Here is a 20,189-nt window from a genome sequence, read left to right as displayed (position 1 = left end):
AACATCCTGCTGGATTTTTATAGAGTTGCATTACATCCATAGATTCATTGGGAAAAATGGAAAGCTTTATTATGTTGAGTCTTCTAATCCATGAACATGTTATGTCTCTTTATTTATTAGATCTTCTTTTTCAATCACTAGCATTTTGTAGTTTTCAGCATGAAGAACCTGTATATACCTAAGTATTTCATTCTGAGGAGATACTGTAATTGCAACTATTTAAAATTTTTAGTTTTCAATTGTTCATTGTTAGCATATAGAAATTCAGTTGAGTTTTGAATACTGACTTGTATTCTAGAACTTTTTTGGTATATGGATTCCTTGGAGTTCTCTATGTAGAAATCATCTTGTTTATAAATAGGCACAATTTTATTTCTTCATTTCAAATCTTATACCTTTTATTTCACTTTCATGCCTTATTGCACTAGCTAGGACTTCCAGTATGACATTGAATAGGAGTGCTAAGAGTAGACATCCTTGCCTTATTTCTAGTCTTGGTGGGAAGGCATTCAGTTATACACTACTAAGTATGATATTTGCTATAGATTTTTTTGTAGGTGCCATTTATGAGGTTAGGAAGTTTGCTTCTGTTCCTAGTTTGCTGAAAAATTTTAGTATGAATAGATGCTGAATTCTGTGAAATTCTCTTTCTGTATCAATTGATATGATCATGTTGATTTTCTTCTTTAGACTATTAATATAGAAGATTAGATTGATTTTCAAGTGTTGAAGCAGTCTTGTGTTCCCAGAATAAATTGCATTTTGTCATGGTGTATTATTTTTTTTTTGTATTTTATTGGATTTAATTTGCTAATATTTTGTTGAGAATTTTTGTATCTATGTTCCTGAGGGACAGACTTATGGTTTTCCTTTTTTGTTGTCTTTGTCTGATATTGTTATCAATTTAAGATTGGCCTCATAAAATGAGCTAGGTAGTGCATCTTCTTCTATCTTTTGGAAGAGACTATGTATAATCTATGTTATTTCCTTTTTAAGTATTTGGTAGAATTCACCATTGAAAACATCTTGACTTAGAGATTTCTTTTTTGGGGAAGTATTTAAACTATGCATTCAATTTAAAAAATAGTTTTGGACTATTCAGGTTATCTGTTTCATTTTTGGGAGTTTTAGTTTTTGAAAAATTGGTCCATTTCCATTTCATCTAAATTATTGAATTTATGTGAAAGTTGTTTGTAATATTCTCTTATTATGCTCTTAATGTGAACTTTCTTTCATTATTGTGCCTTTTCTCTTTTTACTTCTGTCCATCTTTCTAGAAGTTTATCAGTTTTATTGCCCTCCTTGAAGAACCACTTTTTGTTTCATTTTTTCTCTATTAATTTTCTTCATATCTTTATGTTTTTGTTTATGATTTTATTCTTTGATGCTATTATCTGTAGTATTTTCTTCCGTTAGCTTTGAATTTATTTCACTTTATCTAGGTTTTTTTTAAAGTAGAAACTTAGATTTTTAATTTGAAACCTTTCTCCTTTTGATTTTATTTTAACTTAGTATAGTTATCATACATTGTTATAATAGTTTCAGGTATACAATATAGTGATTCACTTCTATATGTTAATCAGTTCTCATCAAGAGAAGTATACTCTTAATTCCCTTCACTTGTTTCACCCATCCCCCTACTCACCTCTCCTCTGGTGTGCATCTGTTTGTTCTCTATAGCTAAGAGTCTGTTATTTGGTTTATCTCTCTTTTTTCCTTTGCTCATTTTGTTTCTTAAAGTCCATGTATGAGTGAAATCATATGGTATTTACCTTTCTCTGACTGACTTAATTTGGTTAGTATTATACACTCTAGATCATCCATGTTGTTACAAATAGCAAGATTTCATTCTTTTTTACAGCTGAATAATATTTCATTGTGTGTGTGTGTGAATACACACATACATATACATATACATATACATATACATATACATATACATATACACGTACATTTTCTATATCCACTCATCTATTGATGGACACTTGGGCTATGTCCATAATTTGGCTATTGTAAATAATACTGTAATAAATATAAGGGTGTATATATCCTTTTGCATTAGTGTTTTTGTAATTTGGGGGTAAATACCCAGTTGTAATTACTGGATTGTAGGTTAGTTCTAGTTTTAGTTTTTTGAGGAATCTTCATATTGTTTCCCACAGTGGCTACCTCCATTTGCATTCCTACCAACAGTACTTGAGAGTTCCTTGCTTCACCAACACTTGTTGTCTCTAGTCTTTTTTTTTTAATTTTTAAAAATATGTATTTATTTTTGAGAGAGAGAGAATGAGCAGGTGAGAGGCAGAGAGAGGGAGACATAGAATCCGAAGCAGGCTCCAGGCCCCGAGCTGTCAGCATAGAGCCGATGAGGGGCTCAAACTCAGGAATCGTGAGATCATGACCTGAGCCCAAGTTGGACACTTAACTGACTGAGCCACCCAGGCACCCCTTGTCTTTTTGATTTGAGTCATTTTGACAGGTGTGAGGTAATATCTCATTGTAGTTTTAAGTTGCATTTCACTAATGATGAGTGATTTGAGCATCTTTTCATGTGTCTGTTGGCCATCTACATGTTTTCTTTGGGGAAATGTCTGTTCATGTCTTCTGCCCAGTTTTCATTGGATTATTTGTTTTTTGTATGTATCAAGTTGTATAAGTTCTTTATAAATTTTGGAGACTAACCTTTTATCAGATATGTAATTTGCAAATGTCTTCTCCCATTCCACAAGTTGCTTTTTAGTTTTCTTGATTGTTTCCTTTGCTGTGGAGAAGGTTGTTTTGTTTTTTGTTTGTGTTTTGTTTTGTTTTGTTGGTATAGTCCCAATAGTTTAATTTTGCTTTGGTTTCCATTGCCTCAGGAGACATATCTAGAAAAATATTGTAATAGCTGACGTCAGAGACATTACTACTAGTACTCTCTTCTAGGATTTTTGTGATTCAGGTCTCACATTTAGGTCCTTAACCCATTTTGAGTTTATTTTTATATATGGTATAAGAAAGTGGTCCAGTTTCATTCTTTTCCACATTGCTCTCCAGTTTTCCCAATACCATTTGTTGAAAAGACTATCTTTTTCCTATTGCATATTCTTTTCTCCTTCGTCAAAGATTAATTAACTGTATAATTGTGGGCTTATCTCTGGGCTTTCTATTCTCTTTTGTTGATCTATGTGTCTATTTTTGTGCCTGTACCATACTGTTTTGATAACTACAGCTTTGTAGTATAACTTGAAATCTGAAATTAAGATACTTCAATTTTTATTTTTCTTTTTCAAGCATGCTTTGGCTATTTGGCATCTTTTGTGGTTTGATATAAATTTCAGGATTATTTGTTTTAGTTCTGTGAAAAATACTGTTAGTGTTTGATAGGGATTGCATTAAATCTATAGATTGCTTTGAGTAGTATGGACATTTTAACAATGTTGGTTCTTCCAATACATAAGCATAGAATATCTTTCCATATGTTTGTGTTGTTTTTAATTTCTTTCATCTGTATTTTATAGTTTTCAGAGTACAGGTCTTTTACCTCCTTGGATAAGTTTATTCTTCGGTATTTTATTATTTTTGGTTCAATTGTAAATGTGAGTTTTTCTTAATTTCTCCTTCTGATGCTTCATTGTTAGTGTATAGAAATGCAATGGATTTCTGTACATTGATTTTGTATTCTGCAGCCTTACTGGATTCATTTATCAGTTCTAGTAGGGTTTTTTTTTTTTGGTAGAGTCTTAAGGGTTTTCTATATACAGTATCATGTCATCTGCAAATAGTGAAACTTTTATTTCTTCCTTACCAGTTTGGATGCCTTTTATTCCTTTTTTTTTTTGTCTGATTGTTGTGATTATGACATCTAGTAGTTATGTTGAATGAAAGTGGTGAGAGCAGACATCCTTGTCTTGTTTCTGATGTTAAGGGAAAACTCCTAGTTTTTTACCATTGCATATGATGTTAGCCGTGGGTTTTTCAATTATGGTCTTTATTATGTTGACATATGTTCCCTCTAAACCTACTTTGTTGAAGGTTTTTGTCATGAATGGATGTTATACTTTGTCAAATGCTTTGTCTGCATCTATTGAAATGATCATATGGTTTTTATCCTTTTTCTTGTTGATGTGATGTATCACACTGATTAATTTGCAAATATTGGGAGTAAGCATTGTTGAAGTCTCCCCTCCCACCACCATCATATCTAAGTCAGTCTCCCGAAGAGCCTGAACAGCTGCAGAAGCTTTTCATCAGAGGCTTGAGCTTTGAAACAGCTGATGAGTGTCTGAGGAGCCATTTTGAGCATTGGGAACACTTATGGACTGTGTGGTAAGGAGAGGCCCAAACACCAAGAGCTCCAGAAGCTTTGGGTTTGTCACATATGCCACCGTGGAAGAGGTGGATGCAGCCATGAATGTGAGGCCACACAAGGTGGATGGAAGAGTTGTAGAACCAAAGAAGGCTGTCTCAAGAGAAGATTCTCAAAGACCTGGTGCCCACTTAACTGTGAAAAAGATTTTTGTGGGTGGCATTAAAGAAGACACTGAAGAACATCATCTAAGAGATTATTTTTTTTTTAATTTTTTTTTCAACGTTTATTTATTTTTGGGACAGAGAGAGACAGAGCATGAACAGGGGAGGGGCAGAGAGAGAGGGAGACACAGAATCGGAAACAGGCTCCAGGCTCTGAGCCATCAGCCCAGAACCTGACGCGGGGCTCGAACTCACGGACCGCGAGATCGTGACCTGGCTGAAATCGGACGCTTAACCGACTGCGCCACCCAGGCGCCCCAAGATTATTTTGAACAGTATCGGAAAATTGAAGTGATTGAAATCATGACTGACTGAAGCAGTGGCAAAGAGAGAGGCTTTGCTTTTGTAACGTTTGATGACCATGACCCTGTAGACAAGATTGTCATTCAAAAATACCATATTGTGAATGGCCACAACTGTGAAGTAAGGGAAGCTCTATCTAAGCAAGAGGTGGCTAGTGCTTCATCCAGCCAAAGAGGTCAGAGTAGTTCTGGAAACTTTGGTGGTGGTTGTGGAGGTGGTTTTGGTGGGAATGACAACGTTATGGGTGAGGTGGCTTTGGTGGCAGTCGAGATGGTGGTGGATATGGTGGCAGTGGGGATGGCTATAATGGATTTGGTAATGATGGAAGCAACTTTGGAGGTGGTGGAAGCTATAATGATTTTGGCAATTGCAACAATCAATCTTCAACTTTTGGACCCATGAAAGGAGGAAGTTTTGGAGGCAGAAGCTCTGGCCCCTGTGGTGGTGGAGGCCAACACTTTGCCAAACCACAAAACCAAGGTGGCTATGGTGGTTTCAGCAGCAGCGGTAGCTATGATAGTGGCAGAAGGTTTTAATTACTTCCAGAAAACAAAGCTTAGCAGGAGAGGAGAGCCAGAGAAGTGACAAGGAAGCTACAGGTTACAACAGATTTGTGAACTCAGCCAAACATAGTGATGACAGGGCATAGCTGCTATAAAGCAGACATGCTTTAGACAAATTCATGTGTATGGACAAAAAACTCAAGGACTGTATTTGTGACTAATTGTATAACAGGTTATCTTAGTTTCTGTTCTGTGGAAAGTAAAAGGATTCAAAACAAAGGGTTTTAATGTAGATTTTTTTTGTACTCATGCTGCTGATTGCCAAATGTAATTGTCTGATCATGATGCTGAATAAATGTGTCTTATTGAAAACATGTTTTTGCAAATATTGAACCATCCTTGCATCATGGGACTAAATCCCACTTGAGCATAGTGAATGATTTTTTTCAATGTATTGCTGGATTCAGTTTGCTAATATTTGTTGAGGATCTTTGTATCTATATTCAGAGATACTGGCCTGTAGTTCTTTTTTTTTTTTTTTTTTTGTAGTGGTTTTGGTATCTGTAATGCTGGCCTCATGTAATAAATTTGGAAATTTTCCTTTCTCTTCTATTTTTTGGAATATTTTCTTTAAAAGTTTGGTAGAATTCACCTGTAAGGCCATTTGGCCTGGACTTTCATTTGTTAGGGGTTTTTGATTACTGATTCAATATCATTGCTGGTAATCGGTCTGTTCAAATTTTCTGTTTCTTCCTGATTCAGTTTTGGGAGTTACATGTTTCTAGGAATTTATCCATTTCTTCTAAGGTGTCCAATTTGTTGGCATATAATTTTTCATAATATTCTTTTACAGTCCTTTGTATTTCTGTGGTGTTGGTTCTTATTTCTCCTCTGATTTTGTTTGAGTTCTCTCTCTTAAAAATTTTTTTCCTCAAAAAACTAAAAATAGAAATACCCTATGATCTAACAATTGCACTATTAGTTTTTTACCCAAAGGATACAAAAATATACAGATTCGAAGGGGTACGTGCACCCCAATGTTTATAGCAGCATTATCAACAGTAGCCAAACTATGGAGAGAGCCCAAATTTCCATCAATTAATGAACGGATAAGGAAGATGTGGTGTACACACACACATACACACACACACACACACACACACACACACACACACACAATGGAATATTACTCAACCATCAAAAAGAATGAAATTTTGCCATTTGCAAAGACATGGATGGACCTTGAATGTATTATGCTAAGTGAAATAAGTCAATCAGGTAAAGACAAATAGCATATGATTTCACTTGTGTGTAATTTCAGAAACAACACAGATGAACACGTGGAAAGGAGGAAAGAGAGAAGAGGGAAACAAACCACAAAGACTCTTTTTTAAAAAAGATTTTTTAATGTGTTTTTTGAGAGAGACAGAGACAGAATGCGAGTGGGTTAGGGGCAGAGAGAGGGAGACATAGAATCCGAAGTGGACTCCAGGCTCTGAGCTGTCAGCACAGAGCCCGACATGGGGCCTGAACTCACGAGCTGTGAGATCATGACCTGAGCCAAAGTCAGATGGTCAACCGACTGAGCCACCCAGGCGCTCCTAAGAGACTCTTAATGATAGAGAACAAACTGAGGGTTGATGGAGGGAGGTGGGTAGAAGATGGGCTAGATGGGTGATGGGTATTAAGGAGGGCACTTGTTGTGATGAGCACTGTGTGTTGTATGTAAGTGATGAATCACTGAATTTTACTCCTGAAACCAACATTGCACTGTATGCTAACTAAAACTTAAATTGAAAAACATTAAAATTTTTTTTTGATGAATCTGGTTAAAAGTTGATCAATTTTGTTGATCTTGTCAAAGAGCTAGATCCTGGTTTCACTGATCTGTTCTACTGTTTGTTTGTTTGTTTTTGTTTTTTTTAAATTTTTTTTTCAATGTTTATTTATTTTTGGGACAGAGAGAGACAGAGCATGAACGGGGGAGGGGCAGAGAGAGAGGGAGACACAGAATCTGAAACAAGCTCCAGGCTCTGAGCCATCAGCCCAGAGCCCGACGCGGGGCTCGAACTCACGGACCGCGAGATCGTGACCTGGCTGAAGTCGGACGCTTAACCGACTGCGCCACCCAGGCGCCCCGTTGTTTGTTTTTTTATATATTTCATTTATTTCTACTCTAATCTTTATAGTTCCTTCCCTCTACTGGTTTGGGGGTTTGGTTTGTTCTTTTTCTGGCTTATTTAGGTGTAAGGTTAGGTTGTTTATTTGAGATTTTTTTTCTTGCTTCTTGAGGTAGGTCTGTATTTATATAAATTTCCCTCTTAGAATAGTTTTTGCTGCATCCCAAAGATTTTGGGCCATTGTATTTTCATTTTCATTTGTCTCCATGTGTTTGCTGATTTTCTCTGTGATTTCTTGGTTGAATCATTCATTGATTAGTAGCATGTTATTTAAATTCTATGTATTTGTGCTCTTTCCAGATTTTTTCTTGAGGTTGCATTACAGTCAGAAAAGATGCATGGTATGACTTAAATCTTTTTGAATTTGTTCACGCTTATTTGGTGGCCTAATATGTTATCTATTCTGGGGATTGTTCAATGTGCACTTGAAAAGAATGTGTATTCTTATGTTTTAGGATGGAATGTTCTTTTTAAAAATGTTTATTTATTTTTGAGAGAGAGCGTGTGCACAAGCAGGGGAGGGACAGAGAGAAAGGGAGACAGAGGATCCAAGCAGACTCCTCACTGTCAGTGCAGAGCCTGAATGTGGGGCTCAAACTCATGAACTGTGAGATCATGACCTGAGCTGAAGTCAGACGCTTAACTGACTGAGCCACCCAAGTGCCCCTGGAATGTTCTGAATACATCTATTAAATCCATCTCGTCCAGTGTGTCATTCAAAGCCATTGTTTCCTTGTTGATTTTGTGTTTGGATGATCTGTTCATTGATATATGTGGGGTGTTAAGGTTCCCTACTATTATTGTATTACTAGTGATTACTTCCTTTATGTTTGTTATTAACAGTTTTATGTATTTGGGTGCTTTCATATTGGGTGCATGACTATTTACAATTGTTATATCTTCTTGTTGGATTGTCCCCTTTGTGATTATATAGTGTCCTTTGCCTCTTGTTACAATCTTTGTTTTAAAGTCTATTTTGTGCGCACGGGCGCGCACGCACACACACACACACACATAAAAGAGTCTAATTTGTGCAATATGAGTATGCTACTCTGGCTTTTGTTTCACATCCATTTACATAATAAATGTTTCTCTATCTTTTCACTTTCAGTCTGTATCTGCATGTGTCTTTAGGTCTGAAATGAGTCTCAAGCCTCCTATAGGCAGCATGCAGATTGCTCTTGTTTTTTTTTTTTTTTTAATTTTATTTTTAACGTTTATTTATTTTTGCGACAGAGAGTGACACAGCATGAACGGGGGAGGGTCAGAGAGAGAGGGAGACACAGAATCCGAAGCAGGCTCCAGGCTCTGAGCTGTTGGCACAGAGCCCGATGTGGGGCTTGAACTCACAGACCGCGAAATCATGACCTGAGCTAAAGTTGGGCGCCCAACCGACTGAGCCACCCAGGCGCCCCCTACTCTTGTTTTTTTAACCATTCTATCACCTTATATCTTTGATTGGAGCACTTAGTTCATTTATGTTCAAAGTAATTATTGATAGTTATGTACTTATTGTCATTTGTTACTTGTTTTATGGTTGTTTTTGTAGTTCTTCTCTGTTCCTTTCTTTTGCTTTCTTCTCTCATAATAAGTTGGCTTTCTTTAGTGGTATACTTGGATTCTTTTCTCCTTATTTTTGCATATTTATTACTGATTTTTGATTTGTGGTTACCATTAGATTTGTATATAACATCTGCATATAGCAGTCTATATTAAGTTGTTGGTTGCTTAAGTTTGAACCTATTCTTTACTGCTTTCCCCACCATGCTTTAGGTGTATGGTGTCATATTTAGCATCCTTTTATTTTGTGAGTCCCTTGACTGATTTACAGATATACTCTTTTTTTCAAATATACTTATTTTTACAGCTTTTGTGTTTCTTACTTTTCTTGATCTTACTTATGATCTTCCCTTTTCACTCAAAGAGTCTACTTTAACATTTCTTGTGGGGCTGGTTTAGTGGTCATGAATTCCTTTAACTTTTTTTTGTCTGGAAAATGATCTCTCCTTCTATTCTGAATGATAGCCTTGCTGGATAGAGCATTCTTGGCTGCAGATCTTTTCCTCTCAGCATTTTTAATATATCATGCCACTTCCTTCTGGCCTGCAAAGTTTCTGTTGAAAACTACTCTGATAGCTTTATAGGGTTTCCCTTGTATGTTACTTTTCTTGTCTATTGCTGTTTTAAAAATTCTCTCTTTACCACTACTTTTGCCATTTTAATTACTATGTATCTTGGTGTGTACCTCCTTGGGTTGATTTTGTTGAGGGATCTCTGTGCCTCCTTGATCTGGATTTCTGTTTCTTTCCCCGGATTTGGTAAGTTTTCAGCTATTAATTTATTCAAATGAATTTTCTTCCCCCCTTTCTCTCTCTTTTCTTTCTGAGATTACTGTAATACAAATGTTATTACATTTGATGTTGTCACTGAGTTCCTTTATTTTCATTTTGTATAATTTTTTTCCCCTCTTACCCATTTGTACTGATTATTTTTCATCATTCTGTCCTCCAGGTCACCAATTTTATTCTGCTTCCCCTAGTCTGCTATTAAATACACTCTAGTGTATTTTTAATTTCATCTATGGTGTTATTCATCTCTAATTACTTCTTTTTTATTTCTTTATGAAAGGTCTCACTGATGTCTTCCACTCTTTTCTCAAGTCTAGTGAGTATCTTTATGAGCATTACTTTAAATTCTCTATCAGGCATATTACCTATCTCCATTTTTCTTTGGTCTCTTTCTGTAATTATGTCCTGTTCTTTAATTTGGGACATATTTCTCTGTCTCCTCATTTGTATATAACTCGCTGTGTCTGTTTCTGTGTTAGGAAAGTCAGCTACATCTCCTGCTCTTGAAAGTAGTAGTCTTGTGAAGAAGAGGTCTTGTAGTGCCCTGAGGTGCAACATCTCCTGTTCACCAGCACCTGGTGCTTCAAGGGTGTCTCCTATGTGTGATGTGTGCACCCGACTATTGTGGCTGAGTCACTCTTGCCTTCAATCCAATCATCTGCAGTGGCTTTCTTTGCTTGTTGAAGGCAGAGTTTGGTCCCTGTGTGGTTAGTGTATCAGTCTGGGGCCAACTTGGGCTTCAGCTGAGTCAGAGAAGACATTTTCCAGAAATACAATAGCACCAAACTGCAAGGCACTTTCCCTGGGTTGTCCCTAAGAAGGTTTTATTGGTGGGCAGGGCCTGTAGTTAGATGGGCTAACCATTAGCCCCCAACCCATTGCTGGGATAGTAGTTTGATTGGTGTGTCTGGTTATCTTCCCCTCTTCCTAGGGCAGGAGTCACTTTGGAGTGGTGGTGGTCCCTGTTGGGGCTGCTTGCACACTGCTAGGCTTGTGGCTCTGCTTTGGATAGGCTCAGGGCAAGAGCATATTGGAGGGGGTGGATCTGCAATGTGTTTTGGGACAGGAAGTGCAGTGTTAGCAAGGTTTGTGTGCTGGTCCTCTGGGGGAGGGGTCCCACAGTGCAGGGACTAGGGCAGGCCTGGCTGGAGAGGATGGATCTGCAGATGTGAGAGGGGCAGTGTAGGATTCATGGTATTAGCAAGTTAGGTAGAGATTTGGTGCTGCCTTGGTTCCCACAGATGGCTGTGTGTTTATGCTGGGGCATGGGCACCTGCCAGCTCCTTTTTGTTCTTGGAGGAGCTTCCCAACAATCTCTGTCCCTCCAGGACATACTCTGAGATTAGTAAACAACTTTCCCTGCCATATGCCCCAGATGTTTTTCAAACTGCTCCTTCTATGCTGTATCTCTGAAGGGCTGTTTTTTTGTGCTGTGTCTTTAAGGGCAGGGACTCAGTTTCCTCTCACCCTCTCAGCTCTCCCAGAGCCAAGCCTGCTGATGTATAAAATTCCAGGTTTTGAGTCTGCTGGATTCATCAGTAAGAACTGATGAAATTTGGCCCCTCGGGTTTTCACAGCCAAATGTTAAAGGGATTTGTCTTCATTGTGTGGGCTTCCCAGATCGATAGACTATTTCTCTCCCCGGCCTGTGCCTATGAGCCTCTCGGCAGACAGTCCCCCAGCTCTGTTTAGCTCCTCACCACCTCTCTCCCCTTCCTACCCTCTTCTCTACATTTAGTTGTGGAGTTTGTTCTGCCAGCCTTCAGGTCATTTTCTAGGTTATTTACACTGAGGTGAGTGTTATCTAGTTGTATTTGTGAAACAAGGTGAGCCATCTTCCCAGCAATCCTCTAAAATATACCTCCAGGAAGAAGGGAACCCAGGACTTCAACTGCTGGGAAGGAAGGGGACACTTGGAGGCTAAGGATCAGGCCACCTATACTTCCTCCTGCAGTGGAGATGGTACAGAAATCCAGTGTATGAGCCACTTCAGTCACCCCTTTCTCCTTTTTTATTTAAAAAAAAATTTTTTTTAACGTTTATTTTTTTTTGAGACAGAGAGAGACAGAGCACGAACGGGGGAGGGTCAGAGAGAGGGAAACACAGAATCTGAAACAGGCTCCAGGCTCTGAGCCATCAGCACAGAGCCCGACGCGGGGCTCAAACTCATGGACCATGAGATCATGACCTGAGCCGAAGCTGGCCGCTTAACCGACTGAGCCACCCAGGTGCCCCTTTTCTCCTTTTTTAATATAAACATTTAGTTTTCTAAATTTCCCTCTAAGCACTACTTTCGCAGCATCCTGTACATTTTAATATATACCTCCAATATCATTTCAGTTCAAAATATTTTGTAATCTCTCTCAAAACTTCCTCTTTGGCCAATGGATTATTTAGAAGCGTGTTATTTCCAAATGTTTGGAGAATTTTCTATTCTCTTGTGGTTATTGATTTCTGGTCTAATTCCTTTATGGTCAAGACATACTTTTTACATTATTTTACTTTTTTTTTTTCGGATAGAAAACTTTCTTTTCCCTAGCAACACTTTGCTTATGTATCACCTAATTAATATCACAAGAATCACAGTAATTTGAGTTGACAATATTGCCAAGTACAGATCATGCTGCAGGGTTCAATCATATGCATTGTTAAACCTTGCTAATTACACATTTATGTAAAAGATAATTCATGCGAGATGTATTCTTTAGAATGTGCCCTGTTGGAACTTTGGAGAAGTACATTATGGAAACATCTGTTAGTGGCCATAAAATTGCTTAACAATAACTGGCATTCACTTAGCTTCTTCCATTTTGGTGTCGTTAGTGCATTACATATAAATCAGAATGAATCTACTTCATTTTAGTGTAAATTCATCCCTCCATTCCACCACACAGAGTTTTTGTTTGTAATCCAGCAGGACAGCTACAAAGTTACTATGATACTTAGCAACTCAAAGAAATGAAAAAAATATCAATTTGTTTGATAAGTTTGAAAGGCAATGTATCCTTTTTATTATATACCACAAGGTCTGACTCCTTTGAAATTTCCAAAGGGTGTTGTTGTTGTTCTTCTTCTTTTTAATGTTTATTTATTTTTAAGAGATAGAGCATGAGCGAGGGAGGGGCAGAGAGAGAGGGAGACACAGAATCTGAAGCAGGCTCCAGGCTCTGAGCTGTCAGCACACAGCCCGATGCTGGGCTCGAACCCACAAACCATGAGATCGTGACTTGGGCCGAAGTTGGATGCTTAACCAACTGAGCCACCCAGGTGCCCCCAAAGGGTGCTCTTCTGATTAGAATATATTATTTCTGGGAGACTGATTTCAGTTTTTAAATTTTTATTTATTTATTTTTAATGTTTATTTGTTTTTGAGTGAGAGAGAGAGAAAGAGACAGAGTGTGAGTGGGGGAGGGGCAGAGAGAGAGGGAGACACAGAATCTGAAGCAGGCTCCAGGCTCCACACTGTCAGCACAGAGCCTGATGGGGGACTCGAGCTCACAAGCCGTGAGATCATGACCTGAGCTGAAGTTGGACATTCAATCAACTGAGCCACCCAGTTGCCCCTTATTTCAATTTTTTAAAAGTTTTTATTTAAGTTCCAGTTAGGGGCTCCTGGATGGTTCAGTCAGTTAAGCGTCCAACTCTTGGTTTCAGCTCAGGTCTTGATCTCACAGTTCCTATGTTTAAGCCCCATATCAGGCTCTGCGCTGTCAGTGAGAAGCCTTCTCGGGATTCTCTTTCTCTCTGCCCCTCCCCTTTTCTCCCTCTCTCTCTCTCAGAATAAATAAATACACTGTAAAATAAAATAAAACAAATTCCAATTAGTTAACACACAGTATAGTATCAGTTTTAGGTGTACAATATAGTGATTCAACACTTCCATACAACACCCAGTGCTCTTCACAGCAAATGCCTCCTTAATCCTCATCACCTGTTTTACCCATCTCTGTATCCACCTCCCCTCTGGTAACCATCAGTGTGTTTCTTGGTTTGCCTCCCTCTCTCTTTTTTTCCTTTTTGTTTATTTTGTTTTTAAAATTCCACATATGAGTGAAATCATATAGTATTTGTCTTTCTCTGACTTACTTATTTCACTTAGCATAATACTCTCTAGCTCTATCCATGTTGTTGCAAATGGCAAGATTTAATTTATAAAAGGAAGGATAAAACCATATGATCCTCTTAATAGATGCAGAAAAAGCATATGACAAAGCACAAACTCATTCATGATAAAAACTCTCAACAAAGTAGGTTTACAGGGAACATACCTCAATATAATAAAGGCCATACATGAAAATCCACAGCTAACATTACTCCGTGGTAACAAACTGAAAGCTTTCCCTCTAAGATCAGGAACAAGACAAGGATATCCACCCGCACCACTTTTATTCAACATAGTATTATTGGAAGTCCTAGCCACAGCAGAGAGGCAAAAGAAATAAAAAGCATCCAATTTGGGAAGGAAGAAGTAAAATTTTCACTATTTGCAGATGAAATGATACTATATATGGAAACCCTTAAAGACCTCACCAAAATAAAATACTAGAACTGATAAATGAATTCAGCAAAATTACAGGATGCAAAATTAATATACAGAAATCAGTTGCATTTCTATATATTAATAAGAAAGTAGCAGAAAGAGAAATTAAGTAAACAATCTCACTTACAATTGCAGTAAAAATAATAAAATATTTAGGAAAAAACGTAACCAAGGAGGTGAAAGGCCTGTACTCTGAAAACTATAAAACACCGATGAAAGAAAGTAATTTCATTTCTTGGTGTCATTAAACATTCACACATCCCAATCAGTTGGTTTGTCTCTCTTATTTTTTTTAATGTTTATTTTTAAGAGAGAGAGAGGGAGACACAGAATCTGAAGCAGGCTCTAGGCTCCAGGCTCCACACTGTCAGCACAGAGCCCAACGTGGGGCTGGGACCCATGAACCGCATGAGACCATGACCTGAGCCGAAGTTGGACACTTAACTGACTGAGCCACCATGCGCCCCTGTCTCTTAATTCTTTTAATCTATATATTGCCCTTCAATCATTTTTTTCCTTGAAATTTATTTGTTGAAGAAACCTAGTCATTTGTTCTCTAAATTTTCCACATTCTGGGTTGTCCTAATTACATCTTTTTGGGGCCACTTAATAAACTCCTCTGTCTAAATCTGTCCTATAAATTGCGAGACCTAGAATCTGTTAGATTCTAATTGTAATTGTTGGATCTAGATCATGAACCTGATCAATTTTTGGCAAGATTACTTCACAAGTAGTGTTGTCTTCTTCTATCAACAGCCACATGATGTCTTGTGGTGTTTAGAGCTTTTGATGATCACTGCTTAGATTCACTAATGGCTGAGAACTGGTGACATTCTTTAAAAAAAAAAAAAAGACCTTGTTATTGAGATATCACTTGCTATGATAAAGTGTACAAGTCTTAAGTGTACATTTAGATACATTCTTACATATATACGTATATACATGTATATACGTATATATGTATGTATCTGTGTAAATATCAGATCAGGATATAGAACATGTCCAAGACCACCAAAAGTTTCCTCTCCCAGTGAATAACCACTGATAACCACTATTCTGACTTCTATCACCATAGATTAGTTTAGCTTGTTCTTTAAACTTCACATAAATGAAATTTTATAGTATGTACTTTTTTTTGTCTATATCATTTTGCTTCAACATTTTATCTGTGAGATTCACTCATGTTGTTACATGTAGCATCAGATCATTTTTTTATTGCTATGTAGTAGTCCACTGAGTCAATATACTTCTATTATTTTTGCAAAGTGATGACACTGTAATTCTATCATTCCTTGTTTATTTTTACCTGGAATTCTTCTATAAAGAGAAATCGACTTTATAAGCTGTCTGGTTACTTTGAGGTATAGCTCATATAGGAAAGACAAGATAAATGCTGGTTTCCCTTCATTAGCTGTCAAGGTAATGGAAGTATTTATTTCCTAGTCATCCAAAGATAACTAGTGAGGGTTATTTCTCTAGTATCATATAAATTTAAAATGAATTAAAATTTTTTTTAATGTTTATTTTATTTTTGACAGAGAGAGACAGAGCATGAGCAGGGGAGGGGCAGAGAGAGAGGGAGACACAGAATCCGAAGCAGGCTCCAGGCTCTGAGCTGTCAGCACAGAGCCCAACACTGGGCTCATACTCAGAGACTGCGAGATCATAACCTGAGCCGAAGTCGGACGCTCAACTGACTGAGCCACCCAGGCGCCCCTAAAATGGATTTTTAAATGCTTCATATGTTTTGATCAATTACAACTATTATTCTTATGGATGCTTAAATTGTCCCTTCTTTGGTCAATGGGAGCCTCTTCAGGTTAGCTCCTGAATCCCTCTAATATAATGCCAATAGTCTTTCATGGCTTCCTTGCTCTCCAGTATATTATCTTGTATATTTCCTGTCTCATTCCTGGGATAAACTGTTTCTCCAATGACCAATGATTCCTCTTAGTGAAAAATGGTATTTAGAGACCACAGTCTTGGCATGGGGCTATTTCATCAGAGTCTGGCTGCAAGGAAGACTTGCAGATCTCCCACTAGAATTCTTCCAATCTTCAAGAAGAATGTTGTTTTCTTATCAATGCAGCATCAGTATTCTCTTCCATTGCTTGTAGATTTTTCATCTGTTGCCCTTCTTTGTTTTTAGTTATAAATTGCTGTTTGTTTAGTTCCATTAATATCAGATTGATTATTGTAGATTGACAATGCGTCTTTGGATCGGTGGTATTTTGGGTCCATAATTTACCAATAGTGATACACTGACATACTATGTTTCAAATAGGAATCATCCATAATTATATTTCTCAAGCAGGTTTATACATAATTCAGCTAGGAATCTGTGAATATAGTGACTCTTTTTTGTTACTACCAAGTTCTCTTTCTATTGAAGACTGGGAAAACATTATTGGGGGACCCTGGGGGACACTGACCCCCATTGAAATGAATAATAGTCAATATAATTTGAGAGCCACTGATTTAATTTGAAAAAAAAGGAGGTGTTAAATGAGGGTGTTTCTAGCACTTAGATAAGGTAAATTGGGGGCTGGAGGTATGAGGGCTTCTGGTGCCAGAGCCACATATAACCTGCCTGATAGCAAAAGAAGTCCTGTTCTCAGAAGTCTTGTCCTGATCCTGTGCAGAAGCCAGGTTCAGGTTACATTTCTACCCTCCAGAATACAGCTTAACAGGTCTCTCCCTTCATTCTCTTCTTCCTCTAGCATCTGAACATATGGCTGAATTCCCAGAACGACAATGAGAGGGAACGGGCCATGTGGTGTGCTGCCCGTATTCTTGGCTTCACTGCAAAATGGAACAACTTTGGAGTGAGCAGGAGCCTGCCCTGGAGCGTGGGCCCTCATCTCTACCCTTATGTCAAACTTGGTCACATATTACCTAGCCTCAATTACTCACCCTCACCCCACCTTCTCTCTTTCCTCCCTTTGTCTTTTTCCCTGTCCACCAATTCAATTCCATTTCACTTGGTTCAGTTTGATTCCAGCTATCTCAACAAGCAGTTACTGAATACTCACCAGGCACCATGCTAAGCGTTACAGTGGATACATAGATGACCAAGACAGTTTTTCTATTTTCATGGATCTTATAGTCCACTGGGGAGAGAAGCATGCGTAGAACAAACTTAAATAGAAGGCGATTACGAAAGTACAAACCAAATCTAGGAGGAATAAAAGATCAAAACACAAATGAAGTGTAAGTGAAGGGAAAGCTTCAGAGAGGAGGAGACATTTGAGCTAGGCCTGAACAATGAGTACAATATCAAGGGGCAAAGAAGAGGGACAGTGTAAGGTCATTCCAAAACTATGATCCCACAAGTTTTTAATAGCTACAACCCACCTGTCTAATTTCATTCCCGTTAACCTCACCTAGTCTTTCCTTTCATATCTCTCCTGAATCCCCGCCTCCTCTCCTTTTAACTCAGCCTAAGGGAATGGCTGGGATAACTTGTGACTTCCCGCTCTCCTCTCCAGGTGGAGATCAAGTTCTCTCGGTTGGGGTGCTTGGTAAGGCTGCTGGCCATGCGCTGCCAGGACCCAGTGGACAACATCTGCTTCCTGTCTTCACAGGCAGTCTACAATCTCTACCGTATCCTCCTGCTGCAAAAGCGTAGGGAGAATCTCCTCTTTTCACTTCTGCTCTGGCCTCCCATTGAGGTTTGGCCATCCACCCACATACTGGTCTGGAAGAGTGAGAGCTAGGAAGTTACCTGAGCAACCTCATTTCCAATGAGGAACCTGCCCCTAGACATCTACCTATACCCTCTTGGGACAAAATAGCTACTCAGGAAACAGTTCTTTTGAATTAGTTTCTCCTCCTCTGGCTGAGCACCATACTCTGACCCTATTCTGTCTCTGCTCTGAGGCAGGCAACATGAGGGTTCCTTTGACATTAGCTCTCACCTTTCCTTATCTTACAGCCCATTCCCCTTCCCCATGGGATAAACATCTCCCCAAGCTGATTTAGTGCAGTAGGTGGTTTGGGTTGGGCAGATGGGAACCTAAGGGGAACCTAAGACACCTTTCGAGTGTCTGAGGGGTGGGGTCGGGTGTCTTTGTTTCAGAGATGCAAAGGAAAAAACAGGGCTTATGGGAAGAAGAGGGCAAGAGTGAAGTCTATAGTGCCAACGTGTTCTATAACAACACCTTTGAGATTGCCAAGGTGAGAGGGCAGGGCCAGAGACAAACTGGGAAGAGCCTGGGCCTCTAACCTACATCATATTATAGACTCCTGCGGTGGGACTCCTTTATTCCATCCCCTTTCCCATTCCATTGCTGATTGTGAACTTTTACTTTGGGGAAATTTTCAACATGCTACAGTATGCTCCCTCTTCAGCATCATGGGTCCTAATCCTTCTTTCTTACCTGTCACCCAGAAGCGTTTGCTTCACACTAATGATGCTTTTTGTAGACTCAGCCCATGCCTCAAACATATGTCATTAAGGATCTTGGTCTCAGCCCTTCTTTCCCAGCACTCTGCCCCTGACCTGTGAGCCCCTCGGTGCATCTGAGGTCAGTGTTTTCTCCCTCCCATTCCCAAAGACTCTGTTCCCAGTGAAAGGGTCTTCTAGGAGCTAGGCAGACAGCACAGGCCTAGGACAAAAGCACATCATGTTCCCAAGAGAAGGTCTCTCCTCCTACCCCAACCAGGAAGGATGGCACAGGCTACCTCAAGCAGGAGGCCCTGGGTGCAGGCGGCCTGATGCCACCCTTACAGGCATTTGCAGAGTACTTCACCGAGATGCAGCTCACCCACCTGGTGCTGACGGCCATGGAGGGTCTGACTGACAGCAAGGCCACGGTGTCTCTGGCAGCAGCCCAGCTGATGAGTGCTGTCATGAAAGAACGGGGCAGAGATATGATAAAGGTAGTGTGGTGCTGTGGTGGGAGCTCTGTCATGCACGCCAGGAGCCTGGGCTCTCTGCTGGCTCTATTCCAAACCAGCTGAAGGGCCTTGGGAAGTCCCTTTCCTCGTAGGCCTTAATTCACTCACCTCTAACATGTAGGCTTGGGCTGGATTTACTCTGTGGTCCCACTGAGCTCGGACATCTGTAATTCTGAGCTCAGGGCTGGTTCTTCAGAGAAAGACAACCACAAGCAGTGGTGTGGGCAGCTGCAGGGCCTAGTGGCCGAAGCACAAGGAAGCATTGAAGGGGGGATTCACTCTGATTCCCAGGGAGGGGGTGGTCAGGGGGCTTAGATTTCTGTGAAGGTAAGGTTGTGGATTGCAAACCAGCAAGCTCATGGAATGACTGACCTTTGAGTACATTTTCTTTCAGGATAATGTGTACAAACAGGAAGGTTTTGCCTAAAAATCCACATTCCCCGCCTCACTGAGAAAAACTTTTAAATGAGGTCACATAGGGCAATTCTTTGAGTGGCCACTGTCCCTTTTATATATGGCACGGGCTCTCTAGACCTTCCTATCTCTGAATCCCCTGACACCTATTGCCTTCACTCACGTATGTGGCTTGCCTGGCCTAGGTGCCAGAAATGGAAGGATACTTCTGAGGGTGTCCTTGAGGTATTACAATAAAACGGACTTGGCAGCGGGCCATAAACTAGGAATCTAAGGGCCAGATGAGAGTCTATGGTACCCCCACATCCAATGCCAACTGTTCCTGCAGTTTCAGGGGTTTCAAGTTGATCTCAGTGGGGAGAAGAAGCCCTGAAGGGTGTATAGGGCTTTTGTCTCCCTTCCAGAACCTTTTGTGTCTCCTGAGTCACCTAGGAGTAACTCTCTGGACTTTGGGCTGCAGGCAGACATCTGTCCTAGTGGACATTGGTGC

The 20,189-nt window shown here is 39.4% G+C and overlaps 1 protein-coding gene, 1 long non-coding RNA gene and 1 pseudogene across 23 annotated transcripts in view; 2 read left to right on the top strand and 1 right to left on the bottom strand.

Moving 5' to 3' along the window:
• LOC101098061 (maestro heat-like repeat-containing protein family member 1) overlaps positions 1-20,189 on the top strand; it is a 96,597-nt gene that overhangs the window by 57,139 nt on the left and 19,269 nt on the right. For all 22 annotated transcript variants that reach the window (XM_045061253.1, XM_045061251.1, XM_023256657.2 and 19 more), the window contains 4 exons: positions 17,107-17,211; positions 17,875-18,010; positions 18,465-18,562; positions 19,118-19,267. In XM_045061253.1, the coding sequence (XP_044917188.1) occupies positions 17,107-17,211; positions 17,875-18,010; positions 18,465-18,562; positions 19,118-19,267 (489 nt within the window). The remainder of the gene's footprint in view (positions 1-17,106; positions 17,212-17,874; positions 18,011-18,464; positions 18,563-19,117; positions 19,268-20,189) is intronic.
• On the top strand, positions 3,854-5,832 carry LOC109501425 (annotated as a pseudogene).
• LOC111561313 overlaps positions 14,497-20,189 on the bottom strand; it is a 35,198-nt gene continuing 29,505 nt past the window's right edge. The window contains exons 3-4 of the long non-coding RNA XR_002743749.2: positions 17,419-19,232; positions 14,497-15,220 (exon numbers count right to left, since the gene is read on the bottom strand). This is a non-coding gene — a long non-coding RNA (uncharacterized LOC111561313). The remainder of the gene's footprint in view (positions 15,221-17,418; positions 19,233-20,189) is intronic.

The sequence above is a fragment of the Felis catus genome, chromosome B4 (genome assembly GCF_018350175.1).
Source record: "Felis catus isolate Fca126 chromosome B4, F.catus_Fca126_mat1.0, whole genome shotgun sequence".
Classification (NCBI taxonomy): domain Eukaryota; kingdom Metazoa; phylum Chordata; class Mammalia; order Carnivora; family Felidae; genus Felis; species Felis catus.
The sequence above is the reverse complement of the archived record's forward strand: the minus strand, read 5'-3'. Positions and strand labels throughout refer to the sequence as shown.